This window comes from Eubalaena glacialis, chromosome 7, assembly GCF_028564815.1.
Source record: "Eubalaena glacialis isolate mEubGla1 chromosome 7, mEubGla1.1.hap2.+ XY, whole genome shotgun sequence".
NCBI classification, from domain to species: Eukaryota; Metazoa; Chordata; class Mammalia; order Artiodactyla; family Balaenidae; genus Eubalaena; species Eubalaena glacialis.
In genome coordinates, this window is record NC_083722.1 from 100,050,502 (window position 1) to 100,072,870 (window position 22,369).

The 22,369-nt window shown below is 42.5% G+C and overlaps 2 protein-coding genes across 2 annotated transcripts in view; both read right to left on the reverse strand.

Moving 5' to 3' along the window:
- Window positions 1–22,054, reverse strand: part of IL5RA (interleukin 5 receptor subunit alpha) — a 33,819-nt gene extending 11,765 nt beyond the window's left edge. Inside the window, exons 1-8 of the mRNA XM_061195646.1 lie at window positions 21,992–22,054; window positions 17,926–18,010; window positions 16,249–16,394; window positions 14,808–14,946; window positions 13,970–14,123; window positions 13,708–13,895; window positions 11,471–11,616; window positions 6,875–7,013 (exon numbers count right to left, since the gene is read on the reverse strand). Coding sequence (XP_061051629.1) covers window positions 6,875–7,013; window positions 11,471–11,616; window positions 13,708–13,895; window positions 13,970–14,123; window positions 14,808–14,946; window positions 16,249–16,394; window positions 17,926–18,010; window positions 21,992–22,054 — 1,060 coding nt within the window. The remainder of the gene's footprint in view (window positions 1–6,874; window positions 7,014–11,470; window positions 11,617–13,707; window positions 13,896–13,969; window positions 14,124–14,807; window positions 14,947–16,248; window positions 16,395–17,925; window positions 18,011–21,991) is intronic.
- LOC133094811 (glycine cleavage system H protein, mitochondrial-like) lies at window positions 7,774–8,560 on the reverse strand. The gene has a single exon (XM_061195547.1). It carries the CDS (start codon window positions 8,550–8,552, stop codon window positions 8,031–8,033), a length of 522 nt encoding a protein of 173 aa, XP_061051530.1. The 5' UTR covers window positions 8,553–8,560; the 3' UTR covers window positions 7,774–8,030.
- Window positions 22,055–22,369: the final 315 nt, after the last annotated feature.

The following is a 22,369-nucleotide window of genomic DNA, read 5'->3' on the forward strand; positions in this document are numbered from 1 at the left end:
GGGTGTGTGTAGGTGTACCTTCGCGCACTCAGGATTCGCTAGAGGGATCACTGCCGTACTGTTGGTCTGTATTTGTCCCCAGTAGGACACGACTTGATGAAGCTAAATAGAGAACTCCTCTTTGCCATCTTCTTCTTCTTTGCAGACTTTTGCACACAGCACCAAGAGGTGTGTGCCTTCTGGGGCCCTAGGCAACCCAGAACTTTCTTCCCTGTAAGGGGTTTGCTGGCCCTGTTCTACCAACCTGCTAAAGCAACTGAAAGCTGGCTGCAGAGGCTGCAGTCTTCACATAGAAGTAAGAAACGGGTGAAGCGCTTTCATCCTGGTTCTGCCGCTTACAACAGAGGTGACCCTGAGCAGGGAGCCCTCAGGAGCTTCCATCACCTGCTTTGTTCAACGGGGATAAGAACTGGCTGAGTTATTCCTGTAAAGTGATTGGCCCGGTGCTAGTTCATAGTAGGTGTTCAATGAATGTTATTATAACTGTGATTATGATTAAACACATCGTGTCAGCAGTAAGGCATCAAGATAATTTCCCTAAATCATCAAAGCCAGACTAAGATTGGAGCCCTTTCAGAATCCTCAGAAGGCAGAGTCATAAGCTCAGGCCTGGAGGGAAAGAAAACACCAAATATTCAAGATACTAGGGAGTAGGAAAGGGCATAAAGCATGATGGTCCTCACCCTCAAGGAGGTTTGTATTAAAATGAACGCCATGGACAACTCCTAAGGGGATATTTAGACTAGAGTAGCCTGAAGAGGTCAATGCAAATGTCCCCATTGCTTGGGCTCCATGGAGGCTGACCAGCTCATGAGCTGGCAAGGCAACCCTTTCACTGCCGCCAGTCTCCACAGCCAATCCTCCTGCCTCTGTCTCCCTGGCTGGCACTGTCACCCACGGGGTGACAAAGCATCACAGAAAGAGTGCGGCGTGGACCCAGTCCTGTGGCTGTGTTCTAGGTCCGGGTTCATCACTTCCTAGCTCTGTCACTTGGGGTAGTTCCTTAACCCCTCTGCGTCTCTTTGCTCATCTGTAAATTAGGAAAATCCTGTGTTTGTGAAGATACATAAAATAACATAGGTGAACACGCCAAGCACAGTGCCTGCCCCAAGATGGGAGTCCCACCTTCCTCCCATCGTCTGGCGTGTCTATCTCGAGGCAGAGGTCACGCGTGGAAGTCTGGTGTGGACACCACACCTCCAGGCGGCCGGGCCTGAAAGCACAGGGGAGCTCCCTGCTCCTGACATTTGGGGACAGAAGTTGAAAGCTCCCTGCTGGCCCTCCCTCAGGCCACGGGGCTGAGGCGGCCCTGCTTCCCTGTTGGGAATGAGTATGCGGTAGGCTGCCAGGCGTGGGGCTACCAGGCTGGAAACCACAGGAGCCTGGGGAAAAGGAAACAGTGGATCAAAGCAGCCACCACATTTACCAACCCGAAACCCCCCATTTACAAAGAAAACCCAGCATCGTCACAAGTTATATCACCCTCAGGGAAGCCAAGTGGGTTTTTCAAGTTACTGACTAGGTCAGCTTTTTGTTCCTCAATCAGTTTTTGTCACTAATGATCCAGAAGCCCGCCATTTCTTCACAAAAGCTTTTGAATTTGCAAAATTCATTTGGAAGGCCCAGGGAAAGTGGATCTGAGCCCTCTGCAGTGTCTCCCCTTCACCTTTCTCCTTCCTGGTTTTCTCCCTTTTTCACGACAGTGTGAGGATGTAAAAAGAAAGATGGTGACGAAAGGAAAAGAAAAAGAGCACAGGCAGGGAGTCTGAGGGTGGAGCCGGCAAGGTGTAAAATGTAGGAGGTGAGCTGGAGGATCTCGAAGGTGACACCAAGCCCTCCAGGTTTTGATTCCACGTGCCCTGGGGCCGGTGTGCCGGGTTTCCTCACTCATTCACAGCCCATGAATGTCAAGTCCGAGGAAAAAGGCACCAGAGTTTCCCTGTGGGAACCTTGCTTCCATCCCAGCCCCAGTTCTTACTTCCCTCCCTGATTTTCTGCTTCCAACTCTTTTCATGAAGTCCTTACCGATTCTAGAATGTGTGATGTGACTCTAAGGCTCCCCCCACCCTAAACACACACACGCACACGCACACACACACGCAAACAAACTGTGACAGAAAGCCACCGCCAGGATTTCCTGTGAGTAACAGGTCTCGAGGAAGATGCCCCTAAAGGAAGCCACCGCCCGTGTTGACCTTGACCGCACAGCTGAGCCATCTGAGAAATGCGGTGAACTTTCCCCTACTCCCTGGGGTGTAAGTGCTACACATCTCAAGCCTAAAGCAATGTTTTTTTTTTTTGTAAATACATTCTAATTGGTACCTGGTACCATCATCGAATAGATCCTGGCCTTCAGATACGGCCTTCAGTGAGGTCAGGGCAAAACCCAGTGGTTTGTTTGAGGGGCAGGGCCTGTGCTGGGGGGGAAGACCCGTCACTGGTCACTGATACACAGGACTCAGAGCCACTGAGCCTGACCGGCAGCACTGCTGGGTAGACGCATGTGTAACACTCTTTTCCACGGGGAAGGGCATTATTGTCGGAAACTTTGTTTTCATTATTGCTTGTTTCCTGCATGATATTTGACTTTCCGGGAGGGGAGAGAGAAGAGAAGGTGATGGGCTTGAGAAAAGGAATATCTTCACTCAGACCAGAAACCACTCAGGAGACGCCAGGTTTTGGTAAACAGGAGATGGCCCAGATAATAAGGGAACAGAAGAGTCCGGAAGTTAAGAAAGTTGCAAAAGGAGGAAGAAGTGTGAAAAGTGGAAAGTTCGCCCTTTAGATAAGGCAGAGAAACCAGCTGAGGAAGGACAGCTGATAACGAGGGCTGATAAGATGAAACTGCTCCTTCCATCTGAGGGGAAAAAAAAGAAGTACTCCATGTTCTGGAAATCCCAGCAGAGGAGGGCAGAATTTCAGGGCAGGTGAAGAGCCCACTGTGGCTGGCTGGACCCCTCACGGCTGCCCCTGTGCCTCTTGACTGTCCAGGGACCTTGCCCACCGGAGCAGGACAGCAGTCCTGTCTCCTCCGCCCTCCCTTTTCATCAGTCAAAACTTAGTCATCTGGTGTCTCTCTCTTGATTCAATAACCTGGGTGATGATGGGTTAATTAGTAAATTGAATCTATTCCAATTCACTAATTGACTCATATGTCACCTATTTGAGAATATTATCCATTAATAGCCACTTCTTGGCTGTTTGATAACTACTGAATTATTTAATATCTCTGGGCCTCCGTTTCCCTCAAATAAAGGAGGTGGACTTAATAATCTCTAACAAAGAGGTGATATGTGAGTCGGGCCTTGGTGTGAAAGTGGAAGGGGAGGGTTCCAGGGTGCCATTTTTAAGACAAGGTAGGAGTGGAGGAAGGATGTCTAGAGGAAATGAATGGAGCGGGAACACTGCCTGGTAGGCTGCAAGCAGAGCATTATTATTGCTGCATCCTCGCCAGGTAAGGAAGAGCCATGTGGAATGTCCCAGAGGAGCCCGGGCTTCCTGTGATGTTTATTAATCATCCTGATGACAGTAGAGAGCCTGCATTGATTAAATTCACTAATGATCCTAAAGTGAGCAGGGAAGTCACTTCCAGAAAGGATGGATTTATAAGGTGTGTGGTAATATGAATCAGCTCATCTTCACGACCAGGCTGGCAGCAAATGAAATGGGATTTGCCGTGGATGCTGGCAGTGAGGCACACCTGAGAGCAAACGATAATGAGCCCGGTTCCAAGCTAGGAAGCTGTTATTTAGAAAATAATCATGGGGCGCCAGCTCTAAAGTGGAGAGTGAAAAATAAATTAAAAACAGGCTTAAAATAAACTCTCAGCACGGGTCACGATCTCTCTCTCAGCACTTTTGTCGGCGGTTGATGGGGGTAAGAGAACATGAAAGGCAGAGTAGGGAAGAACTTACAAGTGAGGAGACTCACATGTTACAGGTGAGGAGACTGAGACCCAGAGGGGTTAGAGGCGACTGACGAGGTCGGGGGCAGCCAAACCCTGCCACGCTGGTCACCACCCTGACCCCTGCAGGGGTGACAACAGACCACCACACCTTCGGATGACCTAAATGTACCCTGAGATTCCCTCTCAACACAGCTGTCAAAGCAGTCTCCGATTACTGGGCTCATGAAATATTATCTCCGCATCTCTAACATCAGTCAAAGAGCTAGACACTGGCAGAGCCACGACCAAAACCTAGATCTCCTGATTTGTCTCTCGCTTTCTTCCGCTCTCTAAGTTCTAAACTCTCAACAGACAACACTGATGAGAATTCAAAACCCAAACGCTAAAAAATCAGAACTGGCTCCATAGCCAAGGTTCCCACCTTGGTCTCCAAGTTAGTTTGAGGTCCTCAAACAGAATTTTGAAAAAAGAAGTAAAAAAAAAACTCTGAAACTGTATGCGCAGTGATGTTGGGAAGACACTCAGAAATATCAATAATTGGGGGCCAATGAGTTTTGGGCCTTTGGGGAATAACAAAGCATTAAAAAAAAAAAAAATCCACCAAATGCGGGTCATGAAAATTAAGCTTCTACCGCAGGCATTTGAAGAAATTCATAGCCTTGTTGAAAATTCCCTGCGACGGATTCACGTTTCTTCTGCTGGTCCCCCTCTCGGGGCGTGGAGTGGATTTCGTCTGTGCAGATAAAGCGGTGTGGAAGGGGTGCCTGTGTGCGGTGGGTCTGTTTCGTCAGGTTGGGGCCTGGACCTGGGGAGGATGCAGGGGGGAGGGGGAAAGACTGGCTTTGGCAGAAACATGAAGTAGGTGCAATTGGCCGGTTCTCAGTTCCTTTTGTCCTTTCGGTTCCCTCTCCCAGCAAGGCTCATGCTGGTCCTCTGAGTTCCAGTAGGGTGATATGGCGGCCGTGCCATAAGGCTGTGCTGGTCGTGTCACACAGCTCTAGGGGCTCCTTTCCCCTTTGGAAACTCAGCGACTCAGTAAGGCCAGTCCCCTTGCAGGCTCAGAACCCAGCTCCATTTCTCGGGTCTTTCCTTGTCTTTCCCAATCTCCCTTGGAAATCTCCCTGCTATGCATCTGGGCTGACTTACATCCACATGGGCCCATGCGTCACTGCCCAGGAATGTCCTGCAGAGACACCCATTAGCCTAAGTGAATGAATGAAATGATAGAAAATCCTAGCATATGCCGCAAGAAATCTCTCCTTAGGTACACCCTTCAGTGGAGCGTTAACTACCTCGTAGGATGAGGGAGAGTGATATGCACGTGCTTGACCAACCATAACCACAAAGTTAGCTACCAGGATCCCTTAAATGCGTTTTTAATTTGTTTAGCTCTTTGCAGCTTGCAGCGTCCCGGCCCCCATGCCATAGAGCTAAGGTCTCTGGTGCTGGAGTCAGTCAACTTGGGTTTGAATTCCTTCTCTGCCACTTACTGGCCATGCAGAGTTAAGCGAACTGTCTAAACTTTCGAAACCTGTTTTCTCATCTGCAGAACAGTTTGGTGGATAGGATTAGTGAAGCTAGTGCATGTGAAGCACTTAGCACAGGGCTTGGAGGATAGTCAGCAATAAATGTTATGTGCTGTCATTGTTGTTTGTATTTCACAATAACCTGTGAGACTGGAGAGGTGGATATTGATTATCTCCTTAGTCCTGGGAATCCACGGATGGGCAGAGAGAAGTGGTTTGTTCAAGGGTATGTAGTCAGTACGTGCTAAGGCTGGCATTGAACCTGAGCTTTCTATGGAAGACTCCAGAATTCTTCCCCCCTCTTTGTGTCCTTGTAGCTCTTATGCAGCACTTAGCCACATAGGTCTGCATCCCCAGGCTGCATGTCTGTGGCACATACATGAGATACACTAGTTGTTTTTTAACTGGCCAAGATACGCAGATAATAACAAACACAGGGTGTGCATGTTCTAGCATCATGGTGCAAGGCCACCTCTCCAGGTTATGGAATTGCCATCTGACATAAAGGGAGAATGGAAATTTGCCCTTTCATTCAGAGCCACCATCATCACCCTTCTCCAATCCCACAGACAGATACAATGATCATATTATTTGCCAAGTAAGCTAGTCAGTTTAATCATAAACAAAAACGGCTGCAGAACCAATGCAGGAGCCCAGGTGATGCCCAGTCCTTTGGATCCTCTAGGTCTGTTATGCTGAGGGCCCAGGGCTGGATCCAGATTTTGTGGGCCCTGAGCTTATTCAGTTTTGGAATCTTCTTTATGAAATGAGACAAAAGTATAAATTCAAAATTAGGTATAGGAAAATTATAGAAATGGAGACCAGATTAGTAGTGGACAGGGGTTAGGAATGGAGGAGAGGAGAGAGAAATGAAAGTGCTTAAAAAAGGGCAAAAGGAAGGACCCTTGTGGTGACATATACATGAACCTGCACATGGGATAAAATTGCATAGAACTAATACACACACAAATGAGTAGATATGAAATTGATGAAATCAGAATAAGATCAGTGGGTTGTAGCAATGCCACTTTTTTGGTTGCCATATTATATTACAGTTTTGCAAGAAGTTACTCTTGAGAGGAACTTCTCTTGACATTATTCCTTAAGACTGCATATGAATCTACAGTTATTTCAAAACAAAAAAAATTAATTTGGAAAAACTGAACAGAAGTAGAACCAGATAATCTGGGAAAAAAAAAAAAAAAAAAAAGTACCAGACTTTGGAAGGGCTCTTGCTAGTGAGAAGCTTGAACACTGGAGCTTCATTGGCCTCATGGTAAATCCACCTCTGGTCGAAAAGGCAGCAGACTGACAGAGGATGAGGCTTAGTAGGGACGTGAAAGCATTTCAAGACTCACAAGTGAAGGTGTACACTTTCCAGGAGGATCTGTTATAACCACAAGTAAGATCACTTGCTTTAAAATAAACACGAGATACTCACCCACATAAATAGGCTGACTCCACTCACTGGAGGGCCCCCCGGCTCTGCACGCAGAGCTCACTGCTGCTCTCACTTGAATGGAATACTCAGAAATACCATCAATTATGGAGATGAATGTATTGGTCGTCATTTTTTCTGTCTAAATGGGAAAAAATAGCATTGTAAGAATCCCTGGACACGCAATTTAAATTATGCCAATCATCAGGATGGGAGGTCGTATGTAAGTAATGTGACTTAGTATTCAGTGACCCATTTAAAATCAGTAAGACTCACATCGATTAGTTTATTCTAGACCGCTTCACTATGGAGGTGTTGGCAGTCACCCTTGGGGGGAAAGCTATGTAGTAAGCAAAATAAATAAAACAGGCAATTGTAAGATCTAGATGATCCATCCGGGTCCAACTGATATTTCCAGAGGGAAAGACTGGAGTGGCACATAGCAGAATGCATAACCTCCCTCATCTTGTCCCTGGATGTTCTCTAATCACCTAACTAACAATATCGCATGGCTTCCGTCACATTCAACAGGATCCAGCAAACTACAGTTTATGGCCAATCTGGCCTGCTACCTGTTTTTTTTTGTTTTTTTTTTTTGTTTTTTTTTTTTTTTTAATTAAGAAGTTGAATATTTTATTATTAAATTGTTTCTTATTTTCCTGCAAGGCTGTTGCTTCACTGTCTAAAAATAGCACCAGCAAACACAGTATATTGCAAAATTAAGATAGTAATGTTCTTCACTGGACACTATACAACTAACAAACTTTTCTCCACTGTCATTTATTTCCAGTGGCAAGTTCATTGAGTATTTTGACCCAAATCCAGGGATGGCTGTAAGCAAGTTACAATATTATATAAGGTTAAGATACCATGTTATCCTTGAATTACATAATTTTTATAACTAGTTTTACCACAGATAATTTCAGGAATTCTGAGTATTATAACTGGAGACTAGCCTAAAAATCACAGGGTGTTGTGAAAAAGATGCATAGTGTTTATCTGAAATCACTAGGAAGTTAAGGGGTATTTTCTTCAGGCAACATTGTTTCAAGTAGTTTCTTTTGCTAAAAGTTGCTTTTTAAAAATCTATCCACCACTAATTTAAGACAACTATGCTAGATTAAGTTGTTTCAAACTAGTTTATTTAGGGGTTCCATTTTCACTCCTCAATAGATTTTATGTATTTCTCATATGCTTCTTCACTCATTAGTTCATCTAGTTCTGAAGGGTTACTGAGTGTCATCTTGATCAGCCAACCATCTTCATAACAAGATTTGTTGACAAGTCCTGGATTTTCTGCTAGAGCTTCATTAATTTCAGTTACTTCTCCTGATAGAGGAGAATAGAGTTCACTAGCAGCTTTCACACTTTCCAAAGCACCAAATTCCTCTTGTTTGTTCAATTTTGTCCCAACTTCAGGCAGACTACAGTAAACAACATCTCCCAAAGCTTCCTGTGCAAAATTGCTGATTCCCACTGTTCCAACACCGTTTTCTGTTGTTACCCATTCATGTTTGTCTGTGAATTTACGACCCGACAGCAGAGCGGGGCCGGTGCGCAGCGCCCGGACGGCGCCCGCCCGCAGTCCCCAGGGCCGCGGCGGGCAGGGCGCGTTGGACGCAGAGATGGCGCGCAGGCTGCAGATCGCGGCCCGCACGCTGCGCGCCACTCGCAGCGCCATGTTCGCAGGGGTGCCCTGCTACCTGTTTTTTTAGGGACTGCAAGCTAAGAATGACTTATATATTTTTCAGTGTTTGAAAAATATAAAAAGAATAATATTTTGTGACTCATGGAAAGTACATGAAATTGAAATTTCAGTGTCCACAAACACAGAAATTACGCCTATTTGCTTGTATTGATGGCAGAGCTGAGTAATTGTGACAAAAACGGTATGATCTGCAAAGCCTAAAATACCTACTATCTGGCCTTTTACATTGAAAGTTCGCTGATCCCTGATACAGTGTCTCACCCCAAGCCAGGGGACAAGGAGCCAGGGGTGGAGGGGGCATAAGGAAGCCGAAAGAGCAAGGACCTTGAATCTAGGAAGAAGGGGGTTTGAATCCCAGGTCTACCTCCAACTAACTGCAGGGCAATTTCCTTGACCTCTCTGAGCCTCAGTTTTCTCATCTGTAAAATAGGAACCATACCACCTAATGGATTATTGAATTAAATGGAATTAACTTTGTAAAGCCCAAGTTTAAAGATATATTGGGTTGAATCATATGAAAACTGATAATATTCAACAACCCATTTTTGACCTGCAAAAACAGCCATTTTGGGCAGTTCAACCTAATAATAAGCACTCAGTAAATGCCAGTTTGCCGTAGGCAACACAGGCTAACATTGTCTAGTGTTGAAATGAGGCTGTTTTCTCACACACAAACCCTTCTTCTATATTCTCTACTGGTCAGTGTCCCCACCATGCAGCTAATACCCCAAACCCGAGATGTGTCCCTGGCCTCCCGTATCTTACATACTCCTGAATGTGTTTCTCCCTTCTTCGTCCCTGCTCCAAAACCACTGCCATTTTAGGTCTCATCATTTTTTGCTTGGACCGTTGCAGTAGCCATGCAACTGGTGTTCTACGTCCACATGTCCCCTCTCCATCCATACCCAGCTTTCACGCTGCTACCAAAATAATTCTGCGATTCTGCAGATGTGTTCACATTTTTCTATCAAGCTAAACACTTTAGTGGTTTCCATTGCCTATGACCATGGTTTTAAAAAGAGAAACCATGTCTTTTTTTAAACAAAATCTTAGAGTCATTCTGGGAGAAGTCCCAGTGTAAGAGCTAGAGTTATGATTCCAACGTTGGCCTTACGTCCAGGCTGACTAAATTACTGCCACTTGGCTGAAGGAACCATGCTCACTCGTGCTGTGGAGTTGCTCCTTCTGCCTAGAACCCCTGGCACTCCAAGTGTGGTTGGAGGACCGGTGTGAGTCAGGAGCTGTTTATTGCTGATCCTTGAGGAGATAAATATAGAAATGGAGACAACAATTTGGGAGCTTTCATAGCAACCTGGCATTGCCATGGCGTCCAAGCCCAGAATCACTGGGCTTGTCTTTGGCTATATGTGATTTTACTAGCAAATCATTTTTATTGTATTTTACAGAAGTACCAATGTAGGGTGGATTAGAAATTTAAAAAAGAAAGCCAGTCTTTCACCATGTGAGCTTAAATACATGGGGAAGTGCTGGCTAAAAAAAGTCCTTCTCTGCTTCTCCCACTAGGCAAGTTTCTATTCATCCTTCAAGATTCCGTTCAATTCCCCTCCCCTGGGTGGAGTCCCTGGCAGCTTGCTTTGTCCACTTCCTCCTTTGTATCCACGTTGACATTTACGATGGTCAGGCAGCTCTGAGGATGAGTGAGTGCATCCAGTAGACCAGGCCCCTTGATAGCAGAAACAGTACCTATTTATCTCTGTATATCCCACAGAGAAGCCGGCTTGTAAATATTTATTAACCCGAATTGAATTGAATTGAATTGAATTGAATTGAATTGAATTGAATTTGTAAGGCAGAAGTTTGAATCCTGACTTCTATTGTATTCTTGCTTTGTGACTTTGGGCAACTTACTTAATCTCTCTGTGCCTCACTTTCCTGTAAAATGAAAATGATCATTACGTAATAGAGTAACTGTGAGGATAATAAAGCATAATGCATAGTTGATGCTCAATAAATATTGACTTTCATTCAGTTCCTTTCCCCTTGAACTTTTTGTCCATTAGGGCTAAGGAGGCAGTTTTTTTTTAAGTTGTGGTAAAATGCACATAACACAAAAGTTACTATCTTAACCATTTTTAAGTGCATGGTTCAGTAGTAAAGTACATTCACATTGTGCAGCCCATCTCCAGCACTCTTTTCATCTTGCAAAACTGAAACTACTCATTAAAAACTCCCCATTCCCCCCTCACCCCAGCCCCCCAAAGCACCATTGTCCCACCATTGTCTTGATGAATTTGACTGCTCTAGGTACCTCATATAAGTGGATTCATACAATATTTGTCTTTTAGTGACTGGCTTATTTCACTTAGCATAATGTTCTCAAGGTCCATCCATGATACAGTACATGTCAGGATTGTCTTCCTTTTTAAGGCTAACAATATTGCATTGTATGGATAGACCACATTTTGTTTATCCATTCCTCTGTCGATGGACACTTAGGTTGCTTCCTTCTTCTGGCTATTGTGAATAATGTTGCTATGAACACGGATGGACAAAGATCTTTGAGACCCTGCTTTCAATTCGTTTGGATATGTACCCAGAAGTAGAAAGGTTGGGTCATACGATAATTCTATTTTTAATTTTTGAGAAATCCCCGTACTGCTTTCCGTAGCAGCTGCACCATTTCACCAACAGTAGTGCTAATGAACTTTTACCTGATCTGTTGCATTATTTTCAACCAAAAGTAATAGATCCTTTCAAGACAAAAAGCCAGTAAGGTTTGATTTATTTTCATAAAACCCAGGTAGATGTAGATTAGATTACCTTTGACCTTGTTAGTTCCAAGGTGTAACCAGCGCAGTCACTGACAATAATTTTTTAAATGTGTCTAAAAGAAATCTATCATCAAATATCAGAATGAGCTGAAGCATTACCTGAAAATACCCCTTCCTTGTGTTGTAAATTTTCACTTCGTAATCAAAGCAATGGACCGGAAAAGCAGAAACTGGTTTCTCCCATTGGATAGAGAGACAGGTTCCTTCAATCTCTGCTGTGACTTTTGCTGGAGGATTTACTCGATCTAGGTTAAAGAACCGAGAGGTCGGTGATCACGGTTGATAAATTTAATCCACCCACATTTCTCAAGGCATCTCTAAGCTACGTCTTCTCGAGTACTGTACACCAGGATTTAATCAATGAATCTGCAAGCCACAGGACTCCAACGGCTCACATCTGACTCTCGTCTTGTGGTGCTAAAGGAGAGATCTCTCCCGTAAACCTCAAGGATTCCTACTTCATACGGCATCGAATGGTTAAATGCCTTTTCCTTCAGCTTACTGCAAGACCCAGCCCACCATCCATTTTTACTTCTCGAGTTGGACCAATCTGAGGGTAAACCTGATCCTGGAGAGAAAATGCCCTGGAGCCTCCACGAAGCCCTGCTCTACGAAGCAGGTGTGTGGCTGGACTGATTATTTCCTCTTCCTGGACCTCAGTTTTTATTTCATTTTGTTTTGTGTATCTTGTTTTGGTTTGTTGTGAGGATTTAGTTTTCTCTTACAGAAGAAGAACGGATTGGGCTAAACTTGTCTTTACATATAACTCCACAGTTCTTCCCCCTGAGATCTCACATGATTGTTTTATGGCCACTTGATGTGGATAGAAATTATTTCTAAGTGAGTGGCCTTGTCTTAAGTTATGTGACTTAGATCTCACAGTTACTGAGTCATAGGGACGAGCTAAGAATGGGGCCCACTGGCTCCAGAGCCTACCATCCCCTAAGCCAAAAAATTTTTCATCAAAAGAGCATTTATTTCTTTTAGTAATCTGAGAAATTGGTCTCAATAAAATGAATATCACACAAGAAAATGCCCATGGTCTGTCCCAGGCTGTGTCCACTGGCATCTTAATATCATTGTTTCTCAGGTCCCCCTCAGCATTTTTTATTACCTATTTTCATGAAAGTGATAGTTTTAGGTCATCAAACTAAGTAATACTCTATCGAAGAGAATTATATAACCCCTTTAGCAAGTGCTGTGATTCTTTAAAGAAAGTTATACTCCGTTTGATACACATATAGATGATAGAAACATAGAAACAGATATAGATGTCACATGCCAAACCATGTCCTTTAAACAATAACATTTTGCGTATTTATTGGCTACTTAGGCCAGGCACTCTTCTAAGCACTTTATAATTATTAACATACTTAACTGTCACGAAGACCTTGTAGGAAGTATTGATTTCTCCCCATATTTCAGATAAAAAGACTGAGGCCCAGAGAAGTGACCAGCTTGTCTAAGGTCACTCAGCAAGTCAGTGGAGGAGCCAGGATCCAAGTCCAGGCAGCCTGGCTCCACAGCCCACGCTAATAAGCAGGCCACCACTGAAACCTTGAACGTTCAGAACCAGAAATGTTGTGTGAGAGGCTCCTGGTGAGCTGCATTAATACAAGTATCTCGGATGAAGGAGAAGGTCTCCAGTTTTGAGAACTGAGCAAGTGAAAGCTTAAATAATATGCTTAGATCTGAGAATCACATGGTAAGGGGGACACTCTAACTCAAGAACACCCAGAGGAGAAAGTCCAGAAGGGTAGAGGATCATAAGAGGAATGCATGAGAAATTGGGGGCCGGTAGCCCGGGGAAGAGAGATCTCAGGATGGGAAACCTGGCTGCCTTTGGATAGCTGAGGGACCATCTTGTGGGGAAAAGAATCAGACCTGTTTGGGGGTGGCACCAGCCCATCACAGGACCCATGGGCAGAAATGTTACCAAAGCATCCAGAGCTGCTGAGAGATGATATGGGGTTCTTTCAGCAGTGAGTTTACTTTCCCTGGAGCGGTGATCCTCAACGAGGGAGATTTTATCCCCTAGGGGACGTTGTTATTGTCACAACTTGGGGGGGGAGGAGGTGCTACTGGCATCTCGTAGGTGGAGACCAGGGCTGCTACTGAACACCTGGTAAGGCACAGGATAGCCCCCACACAGAGTTCTTTCGCCAAATGTATCAGGAGCGCGGAGGCTGAGAAACCTTGACCCTGTGGTTCTTAAGCAGCGGGCAGATGGTCACTTAGCATCAGACAAGTAGTTAAACAAGGTGATCCTTATAACCCCTCCCAGTGCTGAGATTCTGCGATTCGGTTATTTTGGCTTTGAGTCAAGCCCATCTTACCAATGGCATGAAGGGCAAAGAGCTCATCGAAAGGCTTGATCGCAGCTTCCTTGCTTGAGCCGTTAACATACACTGCAAGCGAGTCGCGCCCTTTGCTATTGATAAAAGTCCTGGGAAACCAGCAGGCGATATTCCTCTGCAAGGTGTCTTTGCTGTATGCTTGGCATTCTTCAGTCCAAGAGCCATACCTGAATTGGAACACTCATAAGTTTTTAAGGCTGGAGGAAACAACCCACTCGCGAAAGTGAAAACAGATACTAACCTATAGTAGAGAAAATACTGCGTATCCTCAGGGGCATCCTTGCCAACAAGCCAGGTGCAGTGAAGAGAAACTTGGTATGGCCGTAAGTGTGTGTAATTATTTGCCTTGGTGTTCGTGGTGCAAGTTAAATTCACAATTGAGGTTCCAGGAGACCCTAGATGGTCAAAAAGATTTTTTAAAAGAGTGGATATATGTATATGTATAACTCATTCACTTTGCTGTACACCGGAAAGTAACACAACAGCGTAAATTAACTATCCTCCAATAAAAATTAAAAAAAAAAAAAAGAACAAGACATTGCCATGACAGCTTCTGCTTGTTTCTTTAGAAAGGGTGGTGATTGGGGACATCAAAAAGGGCTTCACAGAGCAGGTACGATTTGATTTGGGCTATGAAGTATAGGAAGGATTCAGAAAAGCAGTCAGGTGAGCCCAGGAAAGCGAGGGCTCCGAGGCAGGACTGTGCTGGTGTGTAGGGGTCATGGCTGGAAATCCATCTGAGAAGCGGAGGAATCACGTAGGGAGTGGTTGGAAAGATGGCCTGGGACCCAATTATGAGAGACCTGATTGGCCCAGATTTTGTTTATGACCCTCTGTCTTTTGAGCTGGGGAGTGAGAAATATCCGCAGTGCTGGCAGGGACGTGCCAGACACAGTTGGCTGGGTCATGACACTGAGAAGTGATCATGGTCTTGGTGAGGATGTTGATGAGGTAAAAGGACACAGGGCAGGAACTGGTGACTAACAAAAGAAGAGAAAACTGAGGTGTGTTTGTTTTCTGACTTCCCTGTGTTTACAAAGCCTGAAATATAAAACTGGGCTCTTAGAGGCCTGCCTTACCTGGTGGGGCTTTAAGCTCCGCGGAAACCCAGCTGCTTGGCTGGAGGGAGCGGTCGTTCCACGGGACCGTCTGCACACTTGCTGAGAAGCCTTTATGAAGGATGGTTATGCGTCTGCTCTCAGTGTTCCTGGTTTCGTACTAAAAATAAGACCCACAAGTCATGATATGCAAAGGGGAAGTGGCCCTGAGAGAACTATTTTAATCAACTAGGCGTTTTCTTCCACTTTTAAAATGGCACGTAAACAGAATGCAATGAAATCGTTTTGCTAGAAAAAATTAAACCCACTGTTTCAAGGTTATGTTCTTATCCCTAAACTCATCAAGCTGTAGACATTAAATAGGTGCAGCTTTTTACAGGTCAGTTATATCAAAATAAAGTGGTTTTAAAAATGAATAAATAGGGCTTCCCTGGTGGCGCAGTGGTTGAGAGTCTGCCTGCCAATGCAGGGGACACGGGTTCGAGCCCTGGTCCGGGAAGATCCCACATGCCGCGGAGCAACTAGGCCCGTGAGCCACAACTACTGAGCCTGCGCGTCTGGAGCTTGTGCTCCGCAACAAGAGAGGCAGCGATAGTGAGAGGCCCGCGCACCGCGATGAAGAGTGGCCCCCGCTTGCCGCAACTAGAGAAAGCCCTCGCACAGAAACGAAGACCCAACACAGCCAAAAATAAATAAATAAATAAAAAGGAATTCCTTTAAAAAAACAAACAAACAAAAAAATGAATAAATAAATTACCCAGTTCGAGATGTGTACATGTTTTAAAAATACATAATAAAAATATAAAAATTAATTCTTCAAGGATACCTGAATAAATGCTTCTTATAAAAACAAAATGTTACAATGAAGGCTCCAGTTTCCTTTGACCACCACCTCTAGTTCCAGTCTCCTCACCAGAGGTAACTTTTGACAGAAAATTCTCTAGAATTCCATATTGACTGCAATTTAATTTGTTTAATTTTATTGAGCATCTACTAGGGACCTGGTGCTTTAATGTATGTCTGCAGTGAAGTTGGGGCTCTGAGAGGTTAAGTGACTGGTCCACGATTCTAAAGTCAGGAAGTGGCCGAACTGGAATTCGAACTTGGCCTCTTCGATTAGGTACCCTGCCCTCCTCCTCTTTTATTCGGCTTTTCTCTTCTGTTCTTTTGGCTATTTTAGAGGAAATTGTATAAAACCAATATCTGAACCATTGTACCTCAGAAGTTACTAAAGTTGATTTTTAAGTGGAAGAATTGTCCCAAAGTTAAAATGTTCCGAGCTGCTGTTTAATGCAGGTGTGGCACTAGTTCTCAGTCATTTCAATAGAGACATTGCTCTACCGGGAATATAACAAAAGGCCCTTTAGTGGTTTTCTATTTTTTTAGTTAAAATTCCTTTGATAAGGAAGATGCAGTCAAAATTAAAATTTAAATAAGGATTGCCGTCAGAATAAACACTTACATCTTCTTCTTGTGGAGCATTTATTTTCACGTGATACCCTAGCTGGACATTTCTTTGTTCTTGATCAGTATTTGGTTCCCAGCGTAAAAGAACTTGAGCTAAATTGATAACTTTAATGGTGAAATTGACGGGTGGGAGAAGTAAAACTGTAGATCAAAAGAAAAAAGCCACACAATGTTTAATTATACATAGCATTTTAAAGTTGTTAAGTATTTTGTTGTGTAGTATAGTATTTTATTATGGCGATCAGAATGTATAACACTGAAATAATCTTGGGAAGAGTTTCCTTAGAACTGTTTTTAACTCATTTTCTTTTTACTTTGCCCAGGTATTTACCTATAACATCTATAGGTATTTTATTGAAATCTGAATATTTTACTATATCATTACTCAATACAAGCATAATTTTCAAAGGGTCATTATCCATTAATGGACTGCAATAATGTATTAGTTTGTGGGTAGCAATGTGTTTAATGACATGGAAGAAAATAGAATAGAAAATACCAGGTGCATCACATATATAAGAAGTACTGTTTCATGAACCTCTTGTTTCTATTATATAAGTGTACTCATATTTGCATATGTACTGGTTCATGATGTTAAAAGGATTTATTTCTTATTATTCAAGGTCAAAAAAACTTGTGAGCAAAATTATTCAAATAGGCATTTATAGAAAGAAAAGTGTTCTATTCCCCCCGTTAATGAACCGCTCTCTAATGTTGCCTTGAAAATAAAAGCTTTCACAAAATAAAAGATTTCATTTAAATTACAAAATCAATGCCTGTTCTTTTTAGAAATCTTGGAAAGCACAAATGATCAAAAAAGAAAAGGAAAATTTATCCACACTTCTATCACCGAGAGTGACATTAACATGTGATACATTCATTATTTTTTTTCTTGGGCATATGTTTATACAACTTTATAATTTTTGCTAAAATTACAATATTGTACAATTATGAAACCTCCTTTGATTAATTTACTACATGTGAGGATGTTTCCACTGACCTTTAATATTCAGTAGCCTTCCCCGACTCTGCTTCCACACCTGCCACATACAGTATTCTGAGGCTCTGTCTGTACTGCACTGCCCATTATGGTAGCCACTGGCCACATGTGGCTATTTAATTTAAATAAACTCAAATGTTCATTGTCTTCGTTGCATGAGCCATATTTCAAGTGCTCGATAGTCACTTATCACTGGACAGTGCAGATACAGAAGATTGTCGTGGTCATAGCAAGGTCTCTTAGACAGTGCTGATGGGGGAACCATGTGACAGTTCTTTTTTTCTTAAACCCATTGATCAACAAGTTTCTGAAGCAAACATACTGGAAGCTTCTTATTCTTTGGTTGTGAGGACTTGGAACCGTTCCCTTGCCTGGGAAGACGTTCCAAATACGGCCATCAGCTGCAGCTTTATTCTGAGTGCCCGTTTACCCACACTTGGAATATGAAGTGTGGGTAACCTGCAGCATAAAGTGTGCATATCAGCCGACTTTGCTTTCTTAAAATATAGCAGGTTTAAAGAGTTTGCATTCTGATAAGAATAAATGTTCCATCCCTTTTTAAAAAATGATCATTTCCTAGTTAATTATTATTTAGGAGAAAATAATGCTATCCTTTTTGTAATGTACTTTTTCTCAAAAAAAGAAATATTGAATTTAATAGACGGTGCTTACATTTTTTATCAGGAAGTAAGTCTACTTGCAGTATCACTGTGGCCCCCAGAAGAATCAGTGATGCAGGTGCCATGATGATCACATCCTACAGAAAACAGAGACAAAAATCCAAATTGCCACCTGTTGCCATATTAAAGAAAAACTGGCAGCTCCTTTCTAAAGAAAAATGTAGTCATTTTGCCATTTAATGAACATTTATGAACTTTCTGTTACGTGTTAGAAATACCAATATGAAAAAATCTTGGGCTTTGTCTTGCCAGTGTGGATCCGTAATCTGAGGGGCAGAATGAAGTATAACTCGATAATTGTAATTCCAATCTAAAAGCTGCTCCCATAAAGATGTTTATGGGGCACAGTAGGAGCAAAGGGACTTCTGAATGGAGTCCTAAAGGATGAACTAGAGTTCTTGACACACACACAGGTGAGGAAAGGCATCTCTGGTGGCCTTGCACACAGCCATGCAAAGCCAGAAGAGAAGAAAGAAAATAGGAGAGGATTGCTATTCAGCGGGAGACCAGAGCAGATCTTTGAACAGTAAAAGTTCTAGGCAGAGTTAATCAAATTGAAAGTAAATACCATTGCCAGTTTCATTAGTAAGTATTTAAATATGAGCCAACATGGCAAGAAACTTAAATCTAAAACAGTTTTAATGTGGGAAAGAGAAACTTTGTATCACAAACCTAGAATGTGTGTGGTACTTTGAACTGTGAAGAGGCTGAATTTTTTGATGAAGCCAGAAAGGAACAGGCTATAAAAGAAAATGAAAACATAGTTATAGGCCTGGAGAAGATAAAAACAATATTTCTATTTATTTGAAATAAGCGGACAATGAAAAGGAATCTAGAGTAGAAAAGTTAGCATAACTCAAGTGTGGCCATCTGAAAAAGTGGTTAGGTCATTTCAGCAACTTTTTTTTACACGTGAAAGAAAAGAGTGGAGGATCTCTTGTTGGGAATTGTAGGTTAGAAATCTTGAGTGTTTCCTCCGAAAATTTCGAAAGGCATTTTTCATATGAACTTAAAGAACAAAAATAACATTCCACCTGCTGTGTGCTGCCCTCGCTTTTACAAAGCAGTTCTTCCTGTTTTCTCTCATGAGCTGCCTCCCGTGCCTCCCCACCAGTGAAATGGTGTGTGGTTATTATCCAATTTACAATGGTGAAAAGGTGTCTAAAATGTTAAATAATTTGCCAAAAATCACGTGTCTGGTAAATCATGGCGCATAGACCCAATCTCAGATCTTCCAACCATAAAACCTTTGTTCTATACTAATTTAAATGACATGATTTTCAATTTAAAGATATATTTAAATGGTTTGGTGTTTTCCAAACATAATTCTGGTAGAACCACAGAAGATAGAACTTGGCTAAATGGATACGTTCAGGAAGTACAAAAACCACGCTTTCTTCCCTTTTACGACTTAACTTACTGTTATCACTGCTTAACTTGCTAATGAAATTAGTAAAATGTCACAACATAGAAAACAGAAACAGCATACAAAGCATTTAATTCCTTTTTCAAATAAACTTAAGTATTACTAATCAGAGTTATGCCGCTTTTGATAAGAATAATCCTGTTTCTTTCTCTCTGATGATTTCACACCATGTAGAAAAAGAATTTTTAAAACAACAGTGACAATAAAAGCAAGTATTCTAGTATTTTTAAAGGTTTCAATAAGTGAGAATGTTAAGGAATTAAAGGGAAGCATTAGTAATTTACTGAGCCTGAGAAGCAAAAATAAAAAATCCTTAACAAACAACAAAGATAGCTTCCTCTTCAAGTTTAGAAGGTGATGTCTTTGAAATGTCAGCATTTCCGGAAATAATATCACATGTGTTCTAACTTGGCAGTAATCATCATTAACAGGAAGAATTCTAGGTCAGAAAAAAATGTAACATTGATATTCCGGAGTGACTTTTACTGCCTGGCAGAGTAAGTAGTAAGTTATAACCATACTTGTAAAAATAATAAATGTCTATCCTTTGCAATTAAATTGTTGAAGTAATAAACTATTGAATGTCTCAGTGGGGAGATAATTGAATATTTTATACAACCGAGCAGTCTCCCCTAGAATTTGTTATGTGTTCTGATTTTATAGCTGTTGAAAATAGAATTATTTTTCAAATTTAATCATTCAAAAATTTTTTGATGATTAATTTTTTGGCCATAAAACAGCCATACACTGTTTTTCCCCATCTTATTGTGATATTTTCTCTTAAACAGGATGGTCGGTTGGAATGAAAAATGGTTGTCTTATAAGTAACATAAGATACTCAAGTGGGAGTATAAATTTTACCAAGAATGACAATTTTTTGTGGGCCAGATAAATTCCGTACAAGGCTGGGTATTACTGGAGTTTTGACAATTGATCCCGTATTTTCTATAATTCTGTTTGCTCTGCTTGTTCCCTGAAAGCACCTTCAGCCTTTGCTCATGTCGCCTTAATATTTCTGGTTCCAGGCATAGCAATCACCCTTACTGGAAAAACAACTTGAATCTCTTGGGGTCATCTCTTTAATCCAAAGATATACTGCTATATAGATGTCAACTGAGTAATATTTCATTGTGCAATAGGCTATTTCACTACCTTAAAAATATATCAGAATGACATGTTCAGTTCATTCTTTTCATGGCTACCAGTTAAAATCCAGCAGAAAACCGTTAAATTGTTAAAATAAGATTCAGATTCAGCAGAATGCAGCAAACATGGGTTTCCTACTTAACGATTGTCAGAAATGCACGCTCAGGCTTCCCTGGTGGCTCAGGGGTTAAGAATCCGCCTGCCAGTGCAGGAGACATTGATTCGAGCCCTGGCCCGGGAAGATCCCACGTGCCGCGGAGCAACTAAGCCCGTGCGCCACAACTACTGAGCCTGCACTCTAGAGCCCGCGAGCCACAACTACTGAGCGCGCAAGCCACAACTACTGAGCCCGCGGGCCACAACTACTTAAGTCTGCGTGCCTAGGACCTGTGCTTTGCAACAAAGAGAAGCCACTGCAATGAGAAGCCCGCGCACCGCGAAGAAGAGTAGCCCTGCTCCCCACAACTAGAGAAAGCCCGCGTGCAGCAACGAAGACCCAATGCAGCCAAAAAAAGAAAAGAAAAAAAAAAAAAATGCACGCTCAGTGTCTTAGAGAGCCCATGGGCTACCTGTTCGTGTGACATTTCGCTGAGTCAGTCTAAAATTTCTCGAGTGCTCTCTGAGAATCTGGCTTCTAGTAGGTGTTATATTCTTTGAAATTTAGAGGAAACCGGAGCAGCATCTCTTGCACTACAGATGTTTCTAGAAAGTTGGGTGAAGTCCTGACAATTGGCGACAAATTTCCCCAGTGTTCCTGAGAATTCATCAGATTCTACTGAAGTTCAGACAATATTTTCCCCACTCTCTTTCCCACATATTTTGCTGCCTGGTACATTTGTTTTTTATAACGAAAGTTGAATTTACCCTTTTTAAAGAAACTTTTTGAGTCAACTGTGGTGACAGTGAATTCAAACTCAATCTCAGTGCACAGAAATTGAAAAGCAACTGAGAGGATTCATGGTCTGTTAAGCCCTTAAAAGTAGAGTTTACTTTTTACTTCGTCTTTTCTTTCTTTCTTTTTTTTTCCTGTACAGTGTAATCAGCAATAAAACCTATCTCTTGGGGGATGAAGAATAAATAAATAACCCAAGGTGTAAAATACAAATGACATGTTTATCTAGGTAGCTAGGTATGTTGCCTTACCCCCAAAAGAGAAATCTACACACTGCTAAAAACACAAGTGAGTAATAAGGACCATATATAAGGCAGGCAACTTTTTTTTTTTCCTGCTACGGAACTTCTGATTAATTTTCTGAAATAGTCCTAAAATGTAACTCAGGGATTCAAATTGTTGCCACAGTCATAAACACTCGTTGGCCAAGGCAGAAAAGGTGCTGCCACCCTGAGTATTTGGAAACTGCTGGCAGAAGGAGTTTGCTGCAAATCTCCCAGTGGTTGGATGTCTTCTAGCGAATTGCACGTGGTGCACTGTCATCCCACATCCATGCGTTCCCTTCCCCAAACCCACCCCCTTTCCCGGACTTACCTGTCTCCTGCGGTGCTCCTGTTTCCCACGACTGTACTCAGTAGCAGAAAGCCAGGACCACATCCATCAGCACCTAGCACAGTGTCAGGTGCAGGGCAGGTGCTGCACATGCCTGGCCCTATACAGAGTAAAGGCAAATTAACACACAGTGCTTAACATGTCAAGCTCTTTAGGGTAAAACCTAGCATAGGGACAAGTTAGATGAGAGCACGGCAGGCTGGGAACATGTTACAAGCCTGGTCTGTTTGGGGGGAGGTGTAATACTTTTGGTAACTTGCCTAAAAATTTCCCCAAGCAGCATTTCAAGTAATGAAAACAAATGAGGTGATTTGCATTCCAAAACTTTATTACGTTTGAAATGCAAACTTTGAACAAATA